The following is a 25,395-nucleotide window of genomic DNA, read 5'->3' on the forward strand; positions in this document are numbered from 1 at the left end:
CAATCAAAACGTTCTCGTACGTCAAAGCATGTTGCGCTCTCTAGGTTAAAATTGTTCATACAGATTAATATTTCTGGAAACTTTAAAATGCTAGAAACAAGCAGCCCAAAGCGAACTAAATCCAAATAAACAATAAATGATTTTAAATTTTATTTGAACCATAATAATACTTTTTTCAGTATTTATTTTTATGTAATTCTTCAGCCAGCAATTTTTTACAATGTCAAGTATTCAAGTGACACCATTGGGTATGTGACTATTTCTTAATTTCACTCTTAATATTCGACTAATATTACAATTCAAAACTTGTTTTATGTGTGAATAATTTGCTATATGTTTTTAAGTTAAGCTATTTTCTCACTGAATATTATTTTTAACGTTTTTTCTTCTTAGAAACTAAATTAGTGATTCTCGTTTTCTGAGAATTTCTTCTAAAGTGTTCTATAATCTATTGTTATACCTAAATTTTATAGGCATTATTCTAGCCTCAGGAGTTAAAAAAAGAATTTGTGAAATTATTGGTTGCTGGTTTGTAGCCAGGCTATAAAAACCTGGTATTTTTTTGGGGGGTTTAAACTCTTAGATAAGACCTAAAATTAAAAAAACCCGGCTTTTATTAGAACCAATACTTTTCAAAAACTTATATTTTAAAAGGGGTATAAGATTGTTAATTATAGCACCGAAGTGATTGCATGTAAGAACAATGTAGAGCTGCTGCTTTTTAAGCAAAAGATATTAAATATTTTGAACACATTATTTACAGTTTTATGCAAAATGCTTTTTGTACAAAAGATTTAGTTGATATTTCGAAAAATAATTATTCTGAAGCATTTAAAGCACCACTAGGATGAATCAAAACATGATTGAGCAATTATGCTACTAAATAATAATTTTTTTAAAAACCCATTTATAAAATAAATGCCTTCAAGAAAAAGTTAAAAATAAGTTTCAACTTAGTAAGCATTCAAACAGGAAAAAAAAATCATTAAAAGTAAAATTAATTTGTACAGTAAAAATTTAAGCTAGTACAAATATAATTTTATTTTTGATGTTATAAAAAAATTACAGCCCTCTCTTAGTTTAATAAAATTTTACTTATTTTTAATCTTTCTTTAAAATTGAAACTTGATACAGTGTTTTTACTACAGCGCGAGAATCTCGCATATTTTTTTATAGTCTCGCATTAAAAAATTATTACCGCGAGAAATTTGTGCATTCTATAAACCAATTTCAAAATTCGCGAATTTCTCGAATTTCGGAAAAAGCTTCGCATTACGCCATTTAGAATAAAATCCGTTTCACTTTTCTTCCTGGATCTCTCATTATTTTCAACATCTGCCCCGTTATCTAGCTTCCCTATTTACCAGTATTGTTCAGAACCTTTAAGAGCAACCGAACACCATCCTTCCGAACCACGGAACCTCTTTCAGAACGCATTTCTCTGCAACCACATGTTTACCGTAGGTATGGTTTCTTCATGTAAGACGTTCAAATTTTTTGCTTGTTAATGTAAGATGGACAAATACCTTGTAAAGCCAATATCTTCTACTCCGGAACAAACGGACAATTGAAAATGAAACTAATGTGGGTAGAAATGATCAAAACGAAACAAATACTCATTTGAGCAACTATATGAGAATAATTGATGTAGAACATTTTCCATATGATGATGCAGCAAAAATATTCAGTGCTTTAAAAATTAGAAGATGTTAAAAATGCATTATAATTAAAGAAATGATTTTTTTTTTCAAGTCTCTTTGTGTTTTTTTTTTTTTAAATTTTTGAAATCTCACTTAACTTTTTGAAATCTCATCCTGTTTTTGGGAAAGGGTGAGAAATTCTCACCCATTTTTTTTCTGAGATGAAAACACTGCTTGATAATACACACAAAAAATGCTATTAAATTATTTATAAAAGACATAGGATGAAGTTTTATTATTAATATTTTTTTATGTCCAAACTTCATTGTATATTTCATCACTATTGAAATTTCATCTTTCTCTGTTTTTGTTATATTTTTTTAAAAGGAGTAGCATTTTCAACCTTCTCAGAAAAGGCTAGTTTTTTTGCAACCTTGACCACTGGATATTTAATTTTTTTTAACAGTTAAAGTTTTGAAAGAAAAAGCAAAAAGCACTTGCGTTTAAAAGAACATAACAGTATTTTATGTTAAAATATAGTTAGGAATTTTGTTTCAAAAGGTAATATCTACAATGAATTTAGAGTAATTTTGAATAGGTAGTGAAATGTTTTATCCTGTATCAAACCATGTGGCAATGATGCATCACAATTGTCAATTTGGCAGCTGAATTTTAACTGTTCTGCATTCAGTTACCAGATATTTCATTTTTAAGCAGTTAGATCTTTGGAGAAAATTCTTTTAGTTTCTTATAAGTGTAGTGCTTAATTACAATAAACTTAATCTGGAATTGTAAAATATTTCATTGCATGCCCAACTTTCTGAAAACTGTGTGCCTATTTGGCCATTAAATATTATTATTTTGTATTCTGTCAGCAGATATTAATTTTTTTTAACAAGTACTTATTTCTTGAAAAAATAGAGGAAGAAAAAACTTAAATAAATGCAATGAATTTAAATTAATCTTGAATATTATGGTGAAATAAATTATCATATACCAAACTATATAAAAATGAATTATTTAATTTCAATAAGTGTAAGTTGAAGAATGTTGAGCTAATATGAAACACGTTATTATTAAGTTAATATTATAATTCTGTTTAGTTTTCTGAATTGGAACAAATGCATCTCTTAGATAATTTGAGACAATATTTAATATTTTCTTTCAAACAAGATAAAACCTTTTGTGCGAAACATTTTTAAATGTGTTGAACTAAAATAAAATTTATTTAGCATTCATATTAGAAATTGTGGACTTTATGTAGATGTCTATGTAGTATTCTTAAATCAGTTTTCTTTTTTCAATAATATTTAAGTTGTTTCATATTTTGTTATTAAATTTATAATTTAAATGATTTCATTTTATAATATACACTCTGAGAAATTAAAGATATAATTATTAGGCACATTCAACTGTCTTGAAAAGTAGGATAAACTGTTTATTATCCAAAATTTTGTCTTTCACTTATTCATTTTTATGATTATAATTTTAAGATAACTTGTTTTGGTGTTTTATTATTTTAAATCTTTGTTTTATATGCTTATAATTTTTTTTCCAATAATATTTACAGGTGCTGGGCAAGGTACGAGAATGCTTCTGTAATCATTTGACTTTTATTGGTTTAAAAACCACCAACATTGCATAAGTATCAAAATTGCATTGATTTCTTTTCGTAAACATTAGTTTCATTTCGTAGAAATATTTGCTAATTTTTTTTATTATATTTAAGATGTAAAAAAGTTAAAAAAAAGATAAAAAAAGTCATAACTTTTTTCCTAATTAATTTCTCTGAAATTCTGACAGAACTTAAAAATTATAATTTTAAAATTCGAAAACATAGAAGTACAACTTAATTTAAGTTGTCAAAAGATTTCAATTTTCAGTTCATAAAATTTTGTTTTATAAAGCAGTTCAAAACTTAAAGATTTTATTGAAAAATTGAAAATGTTTGTAATTTATAGATTTAAAAAAAAAAACTAATTTTTCCTCTTAGAAAGTTTAAATTGATCTATAGTTGAATGTCATTAAAGAGAGACAATGTATGCAAAACTTCAAATGATTTTTAAATCTAAAATATTGTATATACCTATACTTTAATTTTTAAGAATAATTTATATTGTTCTAATTATACAAGAATAATTAGGTTTTATCATTTTGACAGGAAAACTAAATTGGTTGCCACAGGATGCGTAGCATTTGTAGAAAGTACTTAAAGGTGCTCTTTTTGGGGGATTTCGTTTTTAAAAGCTTTTAAAGGTGCTTCTTTCAGCTGGCGTTTTTAAAAAGTGCTTTTTTTTCACGAATAATTTTTTTTCTTCCTTCAGTGATATCTGGCGGATCCCCTGCATTTCACGAAAAATGGGGTGTTTGCTATGTAATCATTCTCACGGACTTCATGTCACCCCCACGTTATGACTTGCGCATACGCGCACACACGAAACTGAAACCCGAGTGCTCCAATTAGGATAGAGTCAGATCCTTATTAAATGTTTTTCTTTTTAATTTATTTTAATTTTATTCTTGTTTATTTTGTTTTACTTCTAACACTTTTTTGATGTAGGGGGTAAGGGTACTTTTGTTCTGAGTTCAGAGTCAAGTTGAATTCACTCGGTGGTGTGGGAAAGTACTGATTGTTTCGATTTACATCCGTTTCTTTTTGGGTTTTTTTTAATGCTAAAACTGTTCATAAAAAGTTTTTGTTTTTCAATAATATCATTGATTCAATATGAATATTTTGAGTGCTTGAAAATTTTTGTAAAGTGCTTGAAAAGTTTTTAAAAAGTGCTTATTTTTGATTCAAAGATTTGGCTACGCACCCTGTGCCATTCAAGAGGGCCAACATTCTTTTTTTATGTGGCCGCTCTTCCATAAAAAAGTTTTACAACTTAACACAAGTATAAATTTGTATATAAATAAATGGAAAAACATAGGTACATTGAAATATATCAAAATCTGTTCTAATGCAAATAGTCTAAAAAATTAAATTCTCATCTAGGTTGTGTTTTATTGAGTTGGAATTTCAATAATTTTACTCACTTAGAAGTTGTTTTTTTTAATATGTTTTATTTATATTTCATATATTTCTGTTTAAATATTCTACTAAAAGGTTAGTTTGATGTTCTTTCTATCCTTTTATGTACATTTTATAATGTGAATTTTTTTTTTTTATTACTGAAAATTTCTTTTTTATCATTATGAATAATTTCTTTAAACAATTTCATAGTTATATATTTTTTTATTTGTTCTAATGAATATGAATTTTGAAAAAATTAAAAATTGGTTTTGTTAATCTTAATAATTATGTGAAAAATTGTGCTGTACCATTTATGATTTTTAATTTTTATGATTATTTTAAGTGAGTTTTTATGTTCATGTTTTTTTTTCATTGTTGCAGATGTAGGAAGAAGCTGTATCCTACTCACAATTGGTGGCAAAAATATTATGTTAGACTGTGGAATGCATATGGGTTTTAATGATGATGTAAGAATATCATTGTACTTTTCTATATTTCCTTGAAGTTATCAGTTTATACTTTTTTTCTTGTGCTATTTTTAGCCTTTTAATGTGGTTTTTAGTTAATTTTGGAAATATTTTCGATTACTTTAACTGGGTGTAATTTTAATTGTATAAAATAAAATACCTAATCTATGTATTATTACCCTGTACATTTATTATAGTTTTCAGGGAATTTTAGTTTTTCCATTTCTATTTTTTTAACAGTTAAAATTATTGGGTATGAGGGAATTTTTGTCTAAGCTACCAATACCCAAGAAACTTTTTATTATTATTATTTTTTAAAATTATTCATCAGTGTACTCCCGAAGTGTTTTCAGTAGAGCAGTCCACTCTGCTTGAACTTTTTGCTTTTTTTTTTGTTGTAAAAATAAGCCGCCATCCCTAAAAAAATAACCGCTTTTTATTCACATTCCATTTGTGACATCGGGTCCCGAGTTGCAATTTGTACTCTTTCCCTCTTTGGATAGAGCTGCGTTAAAATTCTTAGCCAGCCATACGCCCTTGCATCTTTCATTAGCATGTACAAGTTCGTCAGTGTTTCGGTTTGAGTTGTAACTTGCTTCTTTCCTGCCTCTTTATAAATAAAAATCTGGCTGTAAATTTAAGTTGGGTAAAAACAGGCTTTTTAAGAACTTTAAATTGTAGGCAGAATTAAGTGAGAGTATAAATACAGAGACATTACTGTGATGAGGACATTCACATTGACACCTCTATCGAGCACAAAAATTCCATATTTATACTTCAATATTTTCTCTCCACGTTTTCCTCACCTACCCCAGTCCTGGAATTTCATGATGGTTGTTTGGGATTACCTACTACTTTGATGCCTGGAGTCTTTATGGAAATTGAAAACAAGTATCTTTTTTCTGAGTCGAATTCTTTCTGAAAAGTACAGGATACTGCAAATTTTGCCAATCATGTGATTCAACAAAGTTTCCAGAAGAAGGGTTCGTTATTCATTCTGACTAGCCTAAAAGACATCATGATGTTTCTGTCCTACTTTCCTGCTTGCATGAGTGTTCGATCACTGACAGATTTTCTGCTATGATTAAATAAAAATCAGTTTTCGTCTCAGACTTTCTAGCCTTTTTATTGAATTCAGGTTGTATTATTTTTCTAGTTTTTAGTAATGAGTAAGGTTTTTTATTGTATTCATTGTTTTTGCTCCTCCAAAGTCAATGTACCCACCACTAGAATTTTTACTAACACGGACCATTCCATTCCAATTTTTACCGGTCGTTAGAACAAAACCAACCTTCTCTTTTTACAGGAATCAATGAAATATTTTTATGAATCATAAATATTACACTAACATAACTGTTTCAACTCTTCCTATCTTCCACATTATTTAAGACACTTTAAATATGGAATAATTTATGACATCCACAATTACAATTAATTAATATTAATTTTTAAAATAATTATCCTTTTTTTTTTTACTCATGACATACCATTTAAAAAAATGAATTCACTGTTTACACCTTGGTAAAATTATTTGTGTTTATAGGTTTAATTCTGATTACTATTACAAATATTTAATTTGTTCATAGTATTCTCAACTGGTTACATTTTTATAAGTTTCTCTCTTTGTGGGAGGATGGGGGGGGGTAAGGGCATTTTAAAATTATTTTTAAAATTAATTCTTTTTTTTTTAATTGCACCTTTGAGTGTTTGTTGTCTCATAATTTTCAGATTAAATTATTGAAAAACCCTTCAAGTTGTTTATCAATTAATCATTTTTTTACTTTACTTTTTTTTGAAAAAATCTTGGCACAGTCATTAAATTTAGGATGTATTTAATTATTTTTTATAAACGACAAATTCTCTCTTATTTTGATAATGAGTGAGTATTTTTTGATTATAGTATTGTGTGAGGAGGCATCCTACCTTTTATTCTTAGAGAGAACTCTGTATTCATACTTATATTTAATAGCTTTTTCTTATTGCAATTACTATAATTTTAAAACTATTGAAATTGTTGAATTATTAATAATTAATTTTTTGATTATATTAAATTTGATTTTACAAAATATGTTGCTGGAAGTAATGAAGCTTTATTAGTTTAATTTATATTAGTATTATTATTATTATTTTAATTTTATATGTAACTTCCTTACTATATTAATTTTTTATTTTCTCTTTTTTCAAGATAGAAACAAGCAATTAGAAATAACAACAAAGTTTAAATCATTATAGTTTATATTTTACATATCTTCTTAAATAATATAGTTGTTAAATATATTGAGTTTGCTCGCGTGTTGTTTTTAAGATATTATAATTATAAAGATAGCTAATTGTAGTCATATTTTTAGTCACATTAATGTCATTAGTATATGTATGTTAATTTTCATATTGAATTAAGTGCATTGCTTTTAAGTAATGAGAAAAAGTTGTTTTACACTTCAAAATAATGTAAATTTTACTGTGGTATTAACAACCTTTGCTTAATTCATTAAGTGCTTTAATTGATAATGAAATCTTTCTCTTAATCAAACATTTTGTAAAAACATTTTTTTTTTCAGAGGCGTTTTCCAGATTTCTCATTTATTTCCCAAGACAACTTAAATCAACACTTATCTTGTGTTATAATAAGGTAAGTTCTTTGAAGTACTTTTTTGTTTAATAAGATAAAAAAAAGGAAGACAAGTTTTGAGATTTGATCCTGTTTTAACCTGCAAGTTATTTTAATTCTTTTCTTTGAATATTGTTATTCTGTTCATCAAAGTTTAACTGTTGGGTTCAACTATTCTACTAAATTAAGTTGGAATTAAAATTAAATTAAAAGTGATGTTGTAAAGATATACAGATTTATTATTTTGAATTTTAATAAAACCTGCTTGATTTTTCCTGAACTTTAGAAAACTGTATATTTACACCAGTTTTTCTTTGTATTAAAAATGTCGTATGTTAAAAATAAAATGTATACTTTTCTACTTTTCCTTTATATATTTTCAAGAAATTATAATAGCATAAAAACAATATTATTTTGCATTTTATTTCTCTTTTTTAATCCTGAGTATAGAGAGTTGATGAACATGTAATATTTTGAATGATAAAAAGTATTGAAAGATGTTTCACTAACAAGAATTACAGCATTACTTGCGATTTCTAAAGTGATTTTATATATTTACTTTTTTTCATGAATGAAGCTTAGAGCTATTTATTTTTACATTATGTGATTTGTATAATTAGGTAAGTAAGGTAGTCAAGAGTTTATTAACTGTAAAACATGACAAGATTTTTAACCTGGGTATACTTTTCAACATTAGTAATTTCACTGTAAAACATATCATTATTTCAAGTTTTAAAATTTGCTTTATTTTGATGCTTGTAACATTATAAAGATTTCAATCAAAGCAAAATCAAAAAAGGAAGAAAAGAAAAAAAAAAAACTATATTTTTCTGATGCTGCTGCTTTATTACTACATTAAGTTTAAGTCACTATATTTTCCATGTTGGCGGTAATGCAATTTTGAAAAGAAAAAAAATCACTTATCGTAATGTATTTTGAAGAATAAAAATAAAATGTTTATAAAAATAAAAATTTATAATAAATGTGCATACAATACTAAGTCCTATATCCGGACACCCGTTTTCTGGAAGTATAGTAGGGAACTGATTATCCAGAATGGTCGGGACCATCGCTATTCCGGATAACTGATTTTTCTGGTTTTCTGAATCGCTACAAAAAGCCGTTTTTTTTCTATTGTTAAACCCAACTAAAAAAAAAAAAAAGAAATTGGAAATAATCTTAAAAATAAGAAAAAACGATGAAGTAATACACTAATGATTATTTCCAAAATGATGGTAAGGTAAACATCTTTAAAAGAAGAAAGAAAAATCGTAAAATCTTACGAGGAAAAATTTTTTTTTTAAAAAAAAATGGCGAGAAAATTTATCGAATTTTGTTCCGGTTTTTTGGTTTTCCGGATAATGGGTTCTGTACCGTATCTATTTCAAGGGTACTTATAAAGTTTAATTTTTGTAACTCATGTCAGGTTTCCTCATCTGTCTAGAAAATTAATTATTGCCATTAGGACTAAAAGAATTTTCTAGTTATAAAATAATATTGAATATTTTTTTTCTCCTTTTAGCCATTTTCATTTAGACCACTGTGGAGCTTTACCATATATGACTGAAATGGTTGGGTATAATGGTCCCATTTATATGACAATGCCTACAAAAGCCATTTGTCCTATTTTGTTGGTAAGTCAATAATACAATCTACTTCATAATTTATAACATTAATGTATTAATCAATGATATACTGAGAACAAAACTTTGTTACACATTACTCTGTTTAAGTTATTTTGTCCCTTTTATGTACATGTATGGATTGTTAAGCTTTGATTGAAACAAAGATTGAAAAAAATATACATGGTTTAGTTGGTTTGGAAATGTATTCATTTTTAATTTAACAATAATATTATGCTGATTTTAATAAAAATGACTAATTCATTAAAAAAAAATATTTAAGACATTCATTTATTAAAGCATAATTCACGATCTCAGTATCTCTTAAGTAATCAATTTAAATGAGTTTTGTCATAAAATCCTGTTGTAAAATGATTAAAAATATGTTTACAGTTTTCCCAGCCACAAAACTTTTAGTTGAATTCAATAAGAAATTATGCTTGTTTTGAATATAATTTTACCTATTTGGCTAGTTAAGGTCTTTATTAATCACAAATCTTATTGCAATATTGATAATTTGTACTATGTTTTTTTTAACTAGGTATTTGTTTAAACTAGGCCCAAAAGTGGACTTCACATATTTTCTTTTAGAGTAAATTTCATGTACCATGAAGAAAGACCATTGTATCTTTTATTTTATTTTAAAACCATATGTTTTTGGTTTTTAAAAATTAAATGTGAGGAAATATTTGTTTGTCACTAATTATTAATTTTTTGAATTTATATTACGATTTTATCTTTTTTAATGAAACAAAAACTTTTCTTCATTTTGTTTTTTGTTCAAAAATTAACCTTTTATTTTTCACAATATTATTTTAAAACTGTGACATAATATGAATAAAAGAGTTTTGGACAGTTTAAGACTGTTGGTCAAAGGGGTTTTGGACAGGACAGTTTAAACCTTAGATTAATCCATTCTGTCCTAAACCTTGCCAACTCTGATAAAATGTAGAAGTACAAATTTAAAGTGTCAAAAGTCTTGACGTTTTGATTTTTTTTAAAAGATCATTTTGTTTGCCAAAAACATGTTCTATGCAAAGGTAGTATGACGGTTTATTAAAAATGTAAAGATATTTGTAATTCATGCATAATAAAAATTTTAGGAATTAAAAATAAAATTTCATTGCACCACTTCAAACCCTTCTTCTAAAAAAGGTTGTATGCATCTCTACTTTACAATAAAGTAGTTGTTACTTTGTCATTTTTAGTTTTTTAAAAGTTGATGCTTTGCATGTAGTTGTATATATTTTATCTTAGAAAATTAACATCTTAGCAAACTAATTTTATAGTTTTACTTTTATTTCTAGGAAGATTATAGAAGAATTACCGTTGACAAAAAGGGAGAAACAAATTTTTTCACTTCTACAATGGTCAAAGATTGTATGAAGAAAGTAACAACTGTTGGCTTGCATGAAACTGTACAGGTTATAAAAATTATTTATTTATTGTATTTTGCTCTATTTTATGTTACATGTGATTGTAACTTGTATTATTTGATAATTTCCTATCCATTTCTTTAGATAAATATTAATAAATTAAAAGTTATAATTCATTTATTATAAATATTTTTAAGAAACTATCACTGCTTAATTTTTCATGTACCAGCAAGTTTTTTATGTGTTGCTTTATTAAAAGTGCTTCATTAATATGTGTTGCTTTATTAAAAGTACATAATTAATACATTCAGAAAAGTACAATCATTAATATCATTAAGTTATATATTTTAAAAACTTCAATTTTTCTGTTTTGTTTGAAGACACTAATAAATGCATTTGTTTGTTTTTCTTTATATTGATTAATTAATAAGATAAGTCATAGTCTAGATATCTTATATTTCAGTTATTTAACTTGTTTACACATTTGAGTTAGCAAAAACTAAAATTTTTGCTACACAAAACACATTGTAAAGTACAAATAATATTATCATAATGTGTTGTGTAAGAGTCAAATATCTAAAATCTCATCACCATCAAAACAGAAAGGAAGATGGGAAAAGAAACAGTTTTCTGAAATGCATAGCTTTGTGTTTTTATTGTGAATAAAAACATTCAGTGGTAAGATGCCTGAATTGAAGATTACTGAATAAGATGTTATCTCAGTAGTAACAACCTCACTGTTATGGTTTACTTTTAATTAAGAATCACTATTAGAAACATAACAGTTAGAATCAAGGCAATTAGATATATAAATTTAATAGAACATTATAAACTTTAGTTTTTACAAAGTTAAATATGAAACTGCAAATTCCCTGGGGACATCGACCATTGGTACTCTTAACAGCAATAAGTTTATGTATTTTTCTTACTATGTTTATTTATTAATTCGAAATGTTTTTGGGGATGTATAATGTAATTAAAAATGAATTTTTTTTAAATTTAAATAAAATATTTTTTATGCAGGTTGATGATGACCTTGAAATCAAAGCTTATTATGCTGGACATGTGTTAGGTGCAGCAATGTTTTTGATAAAAGTTGGATCACAATCAGTAGTCTACACAGTAAGTCCTTTTTTCTCAATTATTGTCATTATAAAGACTTAATTGGATTATTGTTTCATACAATTATTTTGATTGAGCTTTTGTGTTTTTGAAATGGGAGAAAAGCTAGGTTTTAAGTATTAAGATTTTATTATTACAATTATTTTTGGAAGGGCAGTAATAAATTTATTTTATTCGCATTAATTTGCATTTCTACAACACAATAATTACCCATACTTGTCAGACGTATTTCAGTTTCTTTTTTATACAGTAAAGCCTAATAAGTTGACCTCTTATCTAGAACCAAATTCATCCTATGTTGAAATAGAGTACAAAACTTTTATAATTCATCCATCTCCCTATTTTCTTCTTCTTTTTTTTAAATGAATTTTTAAGTCTGGAATATTCAGTTTTTAGAATTTATAAAAAAAATTACCTTAAATAGTTCAAAAAATTCAATTAGTTGCCCTTTTAGTTAGTAATAAAAAAAATTAAATTCGATTGAAAAGGGTAGATTCGAGAAAATTGGCAGGAGGAATTATTGTTTTAATAAATAAATTTTGTAACACAAGAAAAAAAAAATTTAAATTGATGTAAGTTAGTATTTTTTTTGTGAATAATAAATGACTGATTACATTACTAGTGAAATATCTATATTTGTCATTTTAACTTATATGTAAGTTAACTATTAATTTTTATAATAAGTTGTAATTCATTTTGGTATTTAATTAAACTTTTTAAACTGTATGAGATAGTTGTTAATTAAAAATCTAGTCATAAATTTTAAAATAATATGGAAAATAAAGTAAATTTTTTTATTTTTACCTTGAATAGGAATTAATAGATAAACATAGGAATTTATACTATCTGAATCGACTAATATAGTTATGCACTGCAAGTAGTCAGCTTATGTAGTACTGTAAACTGTAATGCAGACAGATTTATTAAAAATTTAGCCGTCGATTTCTTTAAAAATTAAATTATATTTATTTCTTAAAGTATATGTGTATCTGTAAAACGTTTTGTTTTATCCAAATTTATGTTTTTACATTTCGACGCATGTTTTCTGTTCATGCATATCCTGAAATACATTATAGGTTTAAGCAAGTAGATTCGTGTATTCAGATTAATTTCTGTTTTAGGGAGATTTTAACACCACTCCAGATCGTCACTTGGGGCCTGCGTGGATTGATAAATGCAGGCCAGACCTGTTGATTACAGAGTCCACATATGCTACTACTATTAGAGACTCTAAACGTTGTAGAGAAAGAGATTTTTTGACCAAAGTACATGACTGTGTCGAAAAAGGTGGTAAAGTAAGTTTACACTTCCTATTTTCTTAATTATCTTCAGTGTTGTTGATGTTCATCGTTGAAATTTATCTTATTCTCACATTAATTAACCTGAAATTACAATAGCCCTTTGTTATATTGTGCCTTCCAAGAGTCTAAAATGAATCGAAGTTTTAAAGAGCATTAAACAATACCTGTTAGACTGAGCTTATAAACTGTTTTGTTTTCAATAAAAAACATTGGAGCCGTGGTGGCTCGGGGAATAGAGCATTTGCCTTCCAATGAGGAGAACCTGGTTCAAATCCCAGCAATGGCTGATCGATAGGAATTCCGCACCTGGCTCGCACTGCTGATGTAAAATATTCTTAGTGGTAGACGGATCATGGGTTAGAGTCCCCTTGAGGTCAGACTAACAGTGAGATATTTTTGTGGTTTTTCTCTCCATGTAATTTAAATGCAGGTTAGTTCCATCAAAAAGTCCTCCACAAAGGCAAATTTCTCCCAATACTTGATCCAGGAGTTCCCTTTTCTTCTGGATTGGGTCCAAAATTACATAACTACGGAGTTAAACATTAGTCAATGACGGTTATAAAATAAAATTAGGATATTTGCCTAAATCTTCATAACCAGGAAAGAGGTTAAATTGGTAAAAAAAAATTCATAACAAATTTTACATAAATTACATAAAAAAATTTTATTGTTCATTTGTGACTATCCAGGTATGCAAAGCTGTTTTTTTTTATACAGAATAAGATTGTTTAAGAGTAAGAATATTTTAGGTATAAACTTAAGTAAACTGTTAACTTTGCTGTATTCATCATCTTCGTTGGTACAGCAACCCACTTCGGTTTTTGGCCTTTTCTAGAACTATTAATACATTGTGCTCCTTGTTATTAGGTCTTGCCAGTTCCTGTTACGCTCAGGTTTCCTGATTCAGGGTATTCTGTGATTGTTTTAAAATCTGCATTAGTAAAGTTCAGCCATCAAAGTTCTACACATCCTCTACCACCATTTATATGTATATATATATAGTTTCATAAATACTTAAACTATTAAAATTGTGCTACTAGATTATTGAAAAAATCATCCCTTTTTATGGTTTGTTTGTGTGTGGTGTGTGGTTTTAAACTTGTATGATTTTTTTAAAAATCCATTTTACTCATAAAATTTTGAATGCATTTTATTATCTGTGCATAAATGTTAATTATTTTTCATTTAGGTTTTAATTCCAGTTTTTGCACTGGGTCGTGCTCAAGAGATGTGTATTCTTCTTGAAACTTACTGGGAGAGAATGAATCTTAAAATACCCATATATTTTGCTGTTGGTCTAACTGAAAAAGTGAATATATAGATTTAAAAATGTATGCACTATTGTTTTTAAAATGTAAAAAAATTCTTCACTTTAATATTATTCTTTTATCATTTAGGCTACCACTTTTTATAAGATGTTCATAACTTGGACCAACCAAAAAATCAAGAAAACATTTGTGCACCGTAATATGTTTGATTTCAAACATATCAAGGTAGTTAATTTAAACTAATTAAATATTTTGTCATTTTTCTTTCATTGAGTATATTTTAATTTTTTCATTGATTCAATCTAATTTTAGTATTTTTAAATTATATCAAGTGTAGCATTTTAAGTATTCATTTTTTTACAATAATATAGGATGTTTTTTTTTATTCAATGTAAATATCTCAATATATTAGGAGATTTGCTGTATAATAACTCCTCGTTTAATTTCACATAGTTCCAATTTTGAAATTTTACTAATAATTCTAAATTTTTTCTCCCTTCCTTATATTTCTCTTCTCTGGTGTGGAAGAAATAAGAGAAACTTTTACAGTTTTTGAAGTACAGTTTTATCCAAGGGTTAAAATTCTTTCTAAGAAGACAACAAAAGCAGTTTTTATTTTTAAAGGAATGGTAACTAGTTTCAGTAGCTTGGGAATTCTTTTTGCTGATTAATTTCTATTCACTGCAAATTTATTTCTAATGAGTCATTTCAATGCAATTGTAATACCTATGGTTCCAATATCTTTTTTATGCGTTCTTAACAAAGCTGTTTTAAAACTTTTAAATTGTCTTACATTTACTGGGGTTTTGGGACAATTTTATTCTTGCTTAAGAATTATGAGCTTTAAAAAATGAAATTGCTTGAAAAAATGTTATTAAGTTTCCTTTTGATGTTAAACAAATCATCTTTTTTTCGTGTCAAAGTAATTTTAATTTTAAACTAAGACCTTTAATATTATAAACTTTCAGAAATGCGATGAGTACCAAAGAGCTTTGTCAAACTTTTTCTACTCAAGAGTGCTTTGAACAAATAGCTTTGTTCTAGTTGCTACACTTGTAAATACTTGCATCATTCAGAATGAAATGAATTCTTGATTGAAAAATGATAGTTACACTAGGGTAAAATGATAAATACAAAGGTAGTTACATTTATGAAAGGCAAGTTTTAAAAACTTGCCTTTCATAAATGTAACTACCTTTGAATTTTTGTGACTTGAAAAAAAGATGTGAGATTTTAGGCCGGTAAAAATAATATCTCAAAACCGATGAAAGATAGCTGCCAGATTTTGGAATCTATAGACTTTAACTATTTTATTTTAACTTGTATTAAAGAATTTAAAAAATCATTTTAGATTACATTTTTAAACTTATTACTGCTTGTCTTACTTGTATCTTTTTATTTGTTTTTTTTAGTTAATAATTTGAATTGCAAAAATCTTTTTCAGCCCTTTGACCGTGCCTATATAGATAATCCTGGTCCTATGGTTGTTTTTGCAACTCCAGGAATGTTGCACTCTGGACTATCAGTTCAAATATTCAAAAAATGGGCACCAAATGAAAATAACATGGTTAGTGTTTTATTTATTTATTTATTTTTGTTTGTTTACAAACGTTATTCTCAATAATCATATATGTCAGCCTCATATGTTGTTAATCATATGTTAAAAATATATTTGTTTAAATCAAAATTGTTCATATTTTTTTATAGTTAATTATGCCAGGCTATTGTGTATCTGGAACAATTGGTCATAAAGTAATTAGCGGTGCCAAGAAAATTGAATTTGAAAATCGCCAGATTGTAAGTTAGTTATTAGGTCATTGATGTTAGTTTTAATAAATGTATGATCTGAAGTTCTGTTCATGATATGAATATTTTAAATAGGTAGAAGTTAAAATGTCTGTGCAGTATATGTCGTTCAGTGCACATGCTGATGCAAAGGGAATCATGCAACTAATTCAGCATTGTGAACCATCTAAAGTGTTGCTGGTGCACGGAGAAGCTTCAAAAATGGAGTTCCTGGCAAAGAAAATCACTCAAGAACTTGGTATAAAATTGTATCTAAATTCTAAAATACAAAAATATAATTTGACATTTTTTTGAAGCATATATAGAGGCATTTTTAAACAGTTTTGCAAACTGTCCTCCATATTGAGATGCTTTATTTAAAAGAATGATTAAGAAGATTAAGAAAAGTAGTTTCTTCATTGCTTTGATTGATAACAATGCTATTTAACAGCACGTAGTTTTATTTTGAGAGATAAATTCTTAGTGATCAGCTTTGCCAGATTTTGTTAATTTATCCTGATTCATTAAAAATTCTTCTGATTTTTGTATATTTTATGAAGTTTCCTAAAAATTAGCTATGTATGTAAGGAAAAAAAGCTATTTGAAATGTTTTTTTTTTAATTTTTTTTATTTTGCTTATTGTTTGCATAGGATTTTATTTTAATAAATCTAAGTACAAGTTAAAAACAATATGAAAGAATATCAGATTGAATTAATACTGTAAAATATTCTGTATTTCCAATCAAAATGACAATGAAATTCAATTGAAAATGAATTCAATTGAAAATGAAATGGAAAAAATTATGTGTGTAACATAAGAAATTTTACAACTGTTTTTAAACTTATTTGAATTTTCTTAAAGTTTGAGATTAAAGCATTAAGATATTAAAATAATGAGGTATTAATCAAGGTGACAAAGCTTTAAATTTTAAAACATTCAAGAACTAGATAAATTACATTTAAGTATTTGAAAATTTGAAAAACTAGTCCATTCTGAATCACATCTCTGTATATTACTTTGTCTGAAATTCTTTTTTTTTTAAACTATTGGAATATAATGTTATGATTTTTCTTTGCTAATGTTTAAGGTAAAGAATGTTTTATGCCAGCAAATGGTGAGACCATTTCCTTTGATACACCAGTATCTGTGCAAGTTGATACGTCACTAAATCTATTGAAGAAGCAACTCTTTGTAGAAGGAGGTAAATTACAAGTTAAATATTTTTCGTAAATGAAATTTTATAAAAGTAAAGTAAACAACTCTCCTTTATGTGCTTTATATTGGAAATACGAATTTAAATTACTATATTAATGAAAAGAGATTCATGTATAGTTTGTCTAAACTAAGAGCTTCTCCAGACAAATGTCTGGAGAAGCTCTGTAGTGGTGACTATGGTAACGAGGTATGACTATTTCAAGTAGGGGTGTGGGGTCACTGTTTTGGAGAGGGTCGGCGGGAAAAAGGAAATCTTTTACTTCGGTCTATTGTGCTAGTCCTAGAGTGAAGCTACCCTCACTAAAATGCACCAGTCTTGTTTCCATAGCACCAGACAGCCTCAGACTTTATGGTGGGAGGAGTTCTTAGCTTAGGCAGACTATAAGATGCTTTTTTTTAATACTTTTTTGTCCAAAACCTTAAATTTTTTACATTTTACCGTGCAAACATAAATAAATTAAAACTTATTTTATATTAATGAAATTCTTATGCATTAAGAATTTTAAATCTAATCATTACATTATTAAAAAAAATGAATTAATATTATTTTTTGTTTAACTTTTATTAATAAAACTCTTCCCTTCTTTAGTATATACTGAGCAAGTCAACAGAATTTCCTTAAATAATTTTGAATAGAAAAACAATAATAGAAAATTTAAATAGAAAACAATAATTTGTATGGGTTATATGAAGTTAGATTATAAAAAGTATTATTTTTTTATACTCTCCTTAGCAGTCACAACTACTGCCAAAAGAAAAAATGTGTTGCATGGAATGCTTGTGATGAATAATAACGTAAGTTTTCAATTTTATTTTACAATTTTTGGTTTACTTTTTGATTGGTCTGAAATTTTAATATCCCCTTCTTTTTTCTCTGTCGATTATAAAATTTTCTCCAATTTTTGCAAGTTGTGAATCAGAAAAGAAAGATATTTTCAGAGCGCTCTCATATCACCTCAGATATTATCAGAGCGCTCTCATATCATTTCTCATATCACCATAATTTCAAGAAAATTTAGTGTGTTATTTGATGACAATAATTACTTTCTATTATTAATGTTACATATTGATTTGAATATTCTGTGATGCAATGATCAAATTTTTTACATATATATTTTATTGAATTAATTTTTTGTTTGTCTCTTAAAAGTAATTGCGAATATAGATTTTGTGTAGTTGTTATGGTTGTTTTTAATCAAGTTTTTCGGTGGCGACATCTGGCACCTGGAAAGTCATGAAAAATCATGGAAAGGCATGAATCTCGGTATTGAGCAAAATTTGTCATGAAATGTCATGATTTTAACTATTTTTTTAATAAAAAATCATGGAAAGTCATGGATTTTGGTCACGAATTTTCGAAACGTATTTTACCCCTCCCCCTAATTTCATGGTGTTTCGAATATCTGAATTTTTAACAAAATCCCCACTTACAGTCATGTTTTATTAAAATATAAATGTTTTTATCATGTTCTTTAAAAATTATGGTGTTCTTTCAAAAAATGTTTTATCATGTTCTTTCAAAATTCTTTCAAAAAAAAATCATTTCTAGAGTGATTCCAGAATTTTTATTATTATTTATTTTTTTATTTTATCAATTTAAAACTCTAGCTGAAGCAAGCCAGTCATTGGCTGAATTTTTTAAATTCCAAAATGAAAACAGAAAAATCAGGAGTATTTCTTTCCTTTCCGATGAATAAGAAAAGTATCTTTAGATTATAATTCTGCAGAAAAAAAAGAAAAAATTTTTTTTTTGCTTTTGTATTTTTTCAGCAATTTTATTGTTTCATTTTTTTTTCTCTGTTTTTTAAATTTAAAATATATAAATGTGAAGATGCAGAGTATAACTGTTTTGGTTATACCTATCATTTCAATTAATGTTATTATAATGCTTTTTAAATTTATTGTTCTGTTATCGGGAGAAAATAATAATTTCGTTAAGTCATGAAAAGGTATTGGAATTAGTCATGGAAAGTCATGAATTTTTTTAAAATCTGAAATGTAGCAGATACCTTGAATATGACTTCAGCCACACATACAGCCCATTTTACAGGGAGAACCCATTTATCATTCATTTATCCATAGATTGTAATTTTGACCTAAACCAGACAACATTCAATCTCCAATTCAGGTATTGATTTGTTATGGGAATGTAGAGGACTTTGTGACACAGCAGATTTAATGTGCACCAGTCACCATTTACTACATGGGTAGTCTTCGGCTAACAGAGATCGAACTGGCAACCTTTTGGACAATGACCCATGCTCTACGAACCAGGTTATCCCAGGCTCGATAAATTTTGTTTTTACCAGGATCGATAAATTTTGTTAAAGCTTTTAATATGTAAAAAGGTGTACTATGATAACTTTTGATGAAATTGCCTGGTTTTACTTACTACTTTTTTTAATATATTATAATTAAAAGTACTGCTGTTTTTATGTGCTAAGTTTTTAAATTATCACTTTGCTTTTAACAAATCAAATATGTAATTAATTTAAATATAAATTTTCAATTTTGAGCTCTTTCTTTCTCAAAAAAATTTTTTTTTGTGAAATAAAGGATAAAAGATGGAAATACAGATTTATTGGAGAAAAATATAAGCAGAGTTAAAAACAAAAAGCCAAGTATTCTGCTGTTCTTAATATAAAACTTTTTGTAAATCATCATTTAGAAAATCCGTCTGATGGAGCCAGATGAAGCCATGTCTGAATTAGGTCTTGTTCCTCATCAGATTCGTTTTACCTCCACAATACTTGTAGATGATCCCTCGGGTGCTCCAGCCTCAAGACTCACCGATGTCATCTTTGCTAAAATAAAGAGGTCAGTTTTTAATATTCTTTTTTTTCTTCTTTACTTCTTACTCAGTGATATTTTTTTTCACTAGAAATATGTTTCCACATTATTTAATATGTTACCAATAAAAAAACTGTGGTGATGATTTTTTATTTAATTCGGTAGTTTTTACACAATAAATGCCGGTTATTTTACAAAATCTTCAAAACGTCTACTGATGAGAGAATGCAATTTAGAGAATTTTTATTTTAGAGAATTTTTATTTTTTACATTTTATTTTCACTGGGAATTTTTTTAAGCAGAAACTTTTTTAATAAAATTATTAAAACTAGTTGTTGAAACATTGTAAATAATGAAAAGTGGTATAATAAGAAACAAGCCATTCAATCAAACACTTGTTTTATTTTGACTACACTCTTCTTTAAACTCCATGTTTCTGCTTTAAAAAAATACTTGGATTTCTGTTTTTTTTTATCTCAAAAATACAAGAATGTATATACTTTACTCATTTTTATTTACACACTATGTTTCTGAGGTATTATTTAATAGTTGCTTGTTTAAAAAAATTTTAAGAAAAGGAAAGCAAATTACAAACTGATATCAAAAATTCTGGAACAGCCAAACATCTAAAAAAAGGTTTTTTAATATTTTACAGAAAGAAGGAAAAAAAAAAAAAAGCACGGCCATAGACATTTTGGCAGTGGGGGGGGGACAACTTTAAAATTTTAAGTGAGAGCTTTTATTTATAATGCAAATTCCCACAGATCCTCCCAGATTCAAAGCATATTTTTTAATTTTTTAGTTGACAGATTTTTTTTCTTCTAAAATCACTTAAAAATATTTAACATTCAGCTAAAAAGTCTTGTTTTATTTGATTTACATTATAATTGTTTCTGTTATTTTTTCTTTAACTACTTTTTTTCAAGTTAGTTTTGCATCACAAAGGAATTTTTATCTAGGGTTTTTATTCTAAATTTTACACAACTTAAGTAGACACCTTGTTAATAGTGTCAACTAACCCTCCAAGCATTATTCCTCTGGGTAAAATCATATATGCTGCTTTTATTTTGAATAACTTGGGGGGGGGGGAGATTTAGTTTTTTTTCCTTTGAGAAGAATCATCAGGTTATAGGTGGGGAATAACTTAAATCAAGATCTATAATAGGTTGACTTCGGGAATAGTGAGGTAAAGATGGAACCCCACTTCACCATGTCAATTTCACAAATACACTTGAAATTTGTGAAACCAATTTATGGAAGTGCAAGGATTGCTGCATTCTTCTTAGTGAACGAGATTTTCTCACACACTTTTAAAATTAGTTCTTTCACTTATGGCACTGTTATCTGCCAAAACTGAAACACTATTATCTAAATTTACAAATACTCATGTGATTATTTCAGTTAGAAGGTTTTGACATGTAGAGAAAAGCATTATTTTTCGAGTTTTTTTTTCAGGGAGCAGTACGATTTGTTAATAATATTTGCAACTAATTTTGAAATTGAAAAAAAAAATTGTATTCTGCTTTGAGAAACTCAAAACTTTTGGTCATTTTCTGAACACTCAGCATTTTAAAAAACTGTAATTTTATATTTTTTTTTTATATTTACTTCATAAAATACTTTTTTTTTCTGGGAATTTCTCAACAGCTTATTAGAGAATAAAACTGTGCAACTGGCACCAGATTGTTCCATTACTGTTGCATCTGTTCTGATCAAAGTAGATGTTTGTGAAGACGATACCAAGAGCATTTGCTTGTCTTGGGGTTATCAGGTAAAATCATATTTTATGTCTTTTTACTCTAAAATGTTTTTCCCAAGCCCCCTACTGTTTCATTTGAGATGTGAGATGCACAAATTAATCCCATTTTGTAAGCTTTTTAATCCCTTCATTGCAATTCTTATTAAAAGAAAATAAGTAATCTGATTATACTTAGTTACAAAACACTCTGTTAAGAATTAAAAAAAAAAGATTGTCAAAGCAAAGCTATCATTGCCTCATGCTTCTTGGGGATTTGTGACACTGCACCAACCTTTTTCATGATTACATGTTGGTGCCTTCTCTTAACTGTAGTAAATCATAGATATGGGATCTTTCTTCATCAGTCTGCCAAAAAACCTGTATCAAACCAGTATAAAACCTATATCAAATGTTGTTACAGGATAGGTTGAATTAGAATGACTATCTTTTATTTAAAATTGCATATTTTGTGCTTCTCTTGCAATAGTTTTATTTTTTAACCGGCATTGGACAGCATCATTTTATAATGGCTAAAATAATCAAGAAAAGTGTTCTTTGTCAGAAACTATATGGCTACGCACCCTGACATGGAAACTTTTTCAAAAAATAGCGAGACATTTGAGAAATTAAGTTTTTTTAAAAAAATTCTGTGTTGTTATTGATGATGATGAAGTCATTGGATCTCTCAGGATCTATTGGCTCTTATTTTCTCAGTGATCCTCATTGTTCCGTTGTGTGTAATTTTTGCTTACTGAAAAATATTACACTAATACATATGTAAATAAATTACTACTATCAGGGGTCTGTCCAGACATTTTGGTCCGTTTTTGTAAAATTGTGAAAAAATTACTCCTAATTTGTGAATATAAAATAAACGTTAAGTCACATTCTTTTTCAACCAGGGTCCTGTTTTTGTAAATTTGTGCAAATAGGGTCCATTATTGCAACAAGGAATTTTTAAATTGTAAAGACATACAAGATTATGTTTAACACTGTAAAATTATTATTAGAAAAATTAAATTTTAAAAAATAAACAGCAATTGCTGCTACTAAATTAGAGATGCAACATACAAATATTTGGTATTTAGCCTATACTGCTGAATGCAGAATATTTATTTTGGACGAATAAAGGAAGAGGCGTCTGCCGAAGGCAAAATTTAGTTCGTTTACATCTGTCTTCCCTCCCTTTCCTAGGAAAGGTTTATTCGATTAACAAAGCAATAATGAAGATAAACAAATTTGTCAAGGGTCCGATTTTAAAGATAAATTATTTTGTGAAGGGTCCGTTAACAGACCCAAATTTCTTCTAAACAGACCCCTGACTATATAATGTAAACTTTAACAAGAATGTTGTAAAATTATCTAATAGTAATACAAAACTACTAAATTTCTAACATACCCAATAACCAGCTTCTGCTAAAAGGAACTGAAGAGAGCTACTTGGACTAGTGACTTTGTATAATGGATAGCTTTATTTAAGTCTTCTAGAAACTTGTGGGATAACTTTAACCTCATGGTAAGATTTGCTCATCTATAGCTGAGGCTTGTCTTCTGTTCAATTTCTACAAGATTCATAACTTATAGTTTTTGATGGCATGCAAGGAATTAGTTTTAAAAGGTACACAGTTTCACGTTTGAGCTTTTACTATGGATGAAGTACTGATTATCTCTATCAGCTCTTTTTTCAAAGATTCAGTGTGGCTAAATTGTGAACTATGCTATTTATCTAATCCTACAAAAGGGTTATGTTTGTTGCCTAGAGTTAATGTTGTTAATTTGCATTTTAAAGAATAGTTTTTTTTCCCGAAGTGAATAAAACTTTTTAACATATTTAAAATGCAAATTGTGATTGTTGAAAGATTGTGTTTATTCTACAAACCTTTTCTGCTTTATTTGGCATTGAATGAAAATATTGATATTTTATTGCTTTGAAACAATGACAGTTGTTCCAATGGAAGCAAAGTCTGTTATTAAAAATGAAATATTTTAGAGTAGAAGATGATTTTTTGGGGCACTAACATAAAATAGCATAACATAAAATTTTTCAATAGCAAAGAAGAAAAAAAATTAGATGTATTATTAATTTGCTTAATTTTTGGGAAAGGCTAGAAATTTTCTTAAACCATGTACCCACTTGTATCACACATAAAAATATTTAAATGACTTTTATTTATAGGATGAAGAACTTGGGAAACACTTGCTTCCCCTTATTAAGAAATGGGCTACTGAAACCAAGTAAACCTTCATTTACTGGTCTATAATTCATGTTACAGAGTGAAGTTGACTTTGGTGAAATGAAATGTGATGAGTTTGATGTATAAAATTTGAAGTGATATTCATTTTGTTAAATATGCGCTTGTGTAAATAAATTGCTTTGTTTTATGAATTCATTGAAAATTTTTTATTGCTCTAGATTTTCCAAAACACTTAACTTGTTCTCTTTTATGGCATAAAAAACGAGCTTTTCTCTTAGTTCAATATTTTTTTTTAATGGAAGTGTAGTATTGTGTATTTTTTAATGAAAATGCTGCACAAACATGCCCTAAAGCATTTTTTGTGCTAAAGGACAATTTTTTTGCAGGCAAACTTGTATTGTAGCTTATACCTGCTAAACAGTTTTAGTTTGAAAGCCTCAGAAGAAACATCTCATGATATTATGTGTGCGATATATATATGTTCTTTTATAAAGTTTCATAACTAACACCCTCACGGTGCACACTCCAATAAAAAATAACACTATGAGTTACAATAAAAATATTTTTTTATTTATAAGATCTTTCAACTCATTTCATAAATAATAATAACCCCTTAACTGAACTTTGAATCTAAATTATTGTAATATGATGAGTTATTTTTTCGTGTTGTATTCATTTCAATGTGATAATTGTATACAATGTTCAATTCATTACCCTTTCGAAATTCCGCCTTCTTACGACAGTAACGATTTTCATTATTTTAAGTTAAAGTAACCCGAATATCTGTTCTCCATAGTATTTTTGTTTCATACTATAATTTAAAATTTTGTAATTAGATAGGGCACAATTATAAATCTCGCGAGGTTAGAGCACCTAAATCTATATACGCCACTGACCTTATATCTTGAGCAAAAAGGTATATTGATAATATTCAAATAATTTATGTGCTTAATGCAGTTTTTGAATAATGAATATAAATATGAATAGTATAGTATATAAATAGGAATAGTTTGAATATAAATATGAATAATAAATTTTATATGTAAATAAATAATAGTTTGGATAACTGAAAAAATTCTGTCCCAAAATATCTTGTTCCATTTGAAAAAGGTTAAAAAATGCATAAAATGTTTGGAAGCAAGTAGCATGTCAAAAACTTAAAATATGAAAAGGAGCGGTCCCAAGTAGAAAAAGAAGGGAATTCTTAATACTCTATTAATATGTATTTGTTGAATAGAAAACGAAATAAATACT

The 25,395-nt window shown here is 27.2% G+C and overlaps 1 protein-coding gene across 3 annotated transcripts; it reads left to right on the forward strand.

Annotated features, from left to right (window-relative positions):
* The first annotated feature begins 41 nt into the window (after positions 1 to 41).
* LOC107453407 (integrator complex subunit 11) lies at positions 42 to 24,332 on the forward strand. Of its 3 annotated transcripts, XM_016070242.3 has the most exons (18): positions 43 to 248; positions 3,211 to 3,222; positions 5,035 to 5,120; positions 7,679 to 7,749; positions 9,251 to 9,362; positions 10,658 to 10,774; positions 11,750 to 11,848; positions 12,970 to 13,143; positions 14,339 to 14,458; positions 14,547 to 14,642; positions 15,862 to 15,984; positions 16,125 to 16,214; positions 16,299 to 16,461; positions 17,291 to 17,404; positions 18,152 to 18,213; positions 20,087 to 20,235; positions 21,856 to 21,979; positions 24,123 to 24,332. In XM_016070242.3, exons 1-18 carry the CDS (start codon positions 221 to 223, stop codon positions 24,183 to 24,185), a joined length of 1,803 nt encoding a protein of 600 aa, XP_015925728.1. In that variant the 5' UTR covers positions 43 to 220; the 3' UTR covers positions 24,186 to 24,332. The 3 variants fall into 3 exon arrangements, with proteins under 3 accessions (XP_071035564.1, XP_015925728.1, XP_071035563.1); XM_071179463.1 differs by lacking the exon at positions 3,211 to 3,222 and having other exon boundaries at positions 42 to 252; XM_071179462.1 differs by lacking the exon at positions 3,211 to 3,222.
* The last annotated feature ends 1,063 nt before the right edge of the window (positions 24,333 to 25,395 follow it).

This window comes from Parasteatoda tepidariorum, chromosome 4 (genome assembly GCF_043381705.1).
Source record: "Parasteatoda tepidariorum isolate YZ-2023 chromosome 4, CAS_Ptep_4.0, whole genome shotgun sequence".
Lineage (NCBI taxonomy): Eukaryota > Metazoa > Arthropoda > Arachnida > Araneae > Theridiidae > Parasteatoda > Parasteatoda tepidariorum.

Excerpts from the sequence above, each read along its gene's own strand:
- LOC107453407 (XM_016070242.3), top strand. The coding sequence starts at position 221 with ATGTCAAGTATTCAAGTGACACCATTGG. Across the intron at positions 16,215-16,298 it reads AATTTGAAAATCGCCAGATT|GTAGAAGTTAAAATGTCTGT; the intron begins GTAAGTTAGTTA and ends TATTTTAAATAG. Across the intron at positions 20,236-21,855 it reads ATCTTTGCTAAAATAAAGAG|CTTATTAGAGAATAAAACTG; the intron begins GTCAGTTTTTAA and ends ATTTCTCAACAG.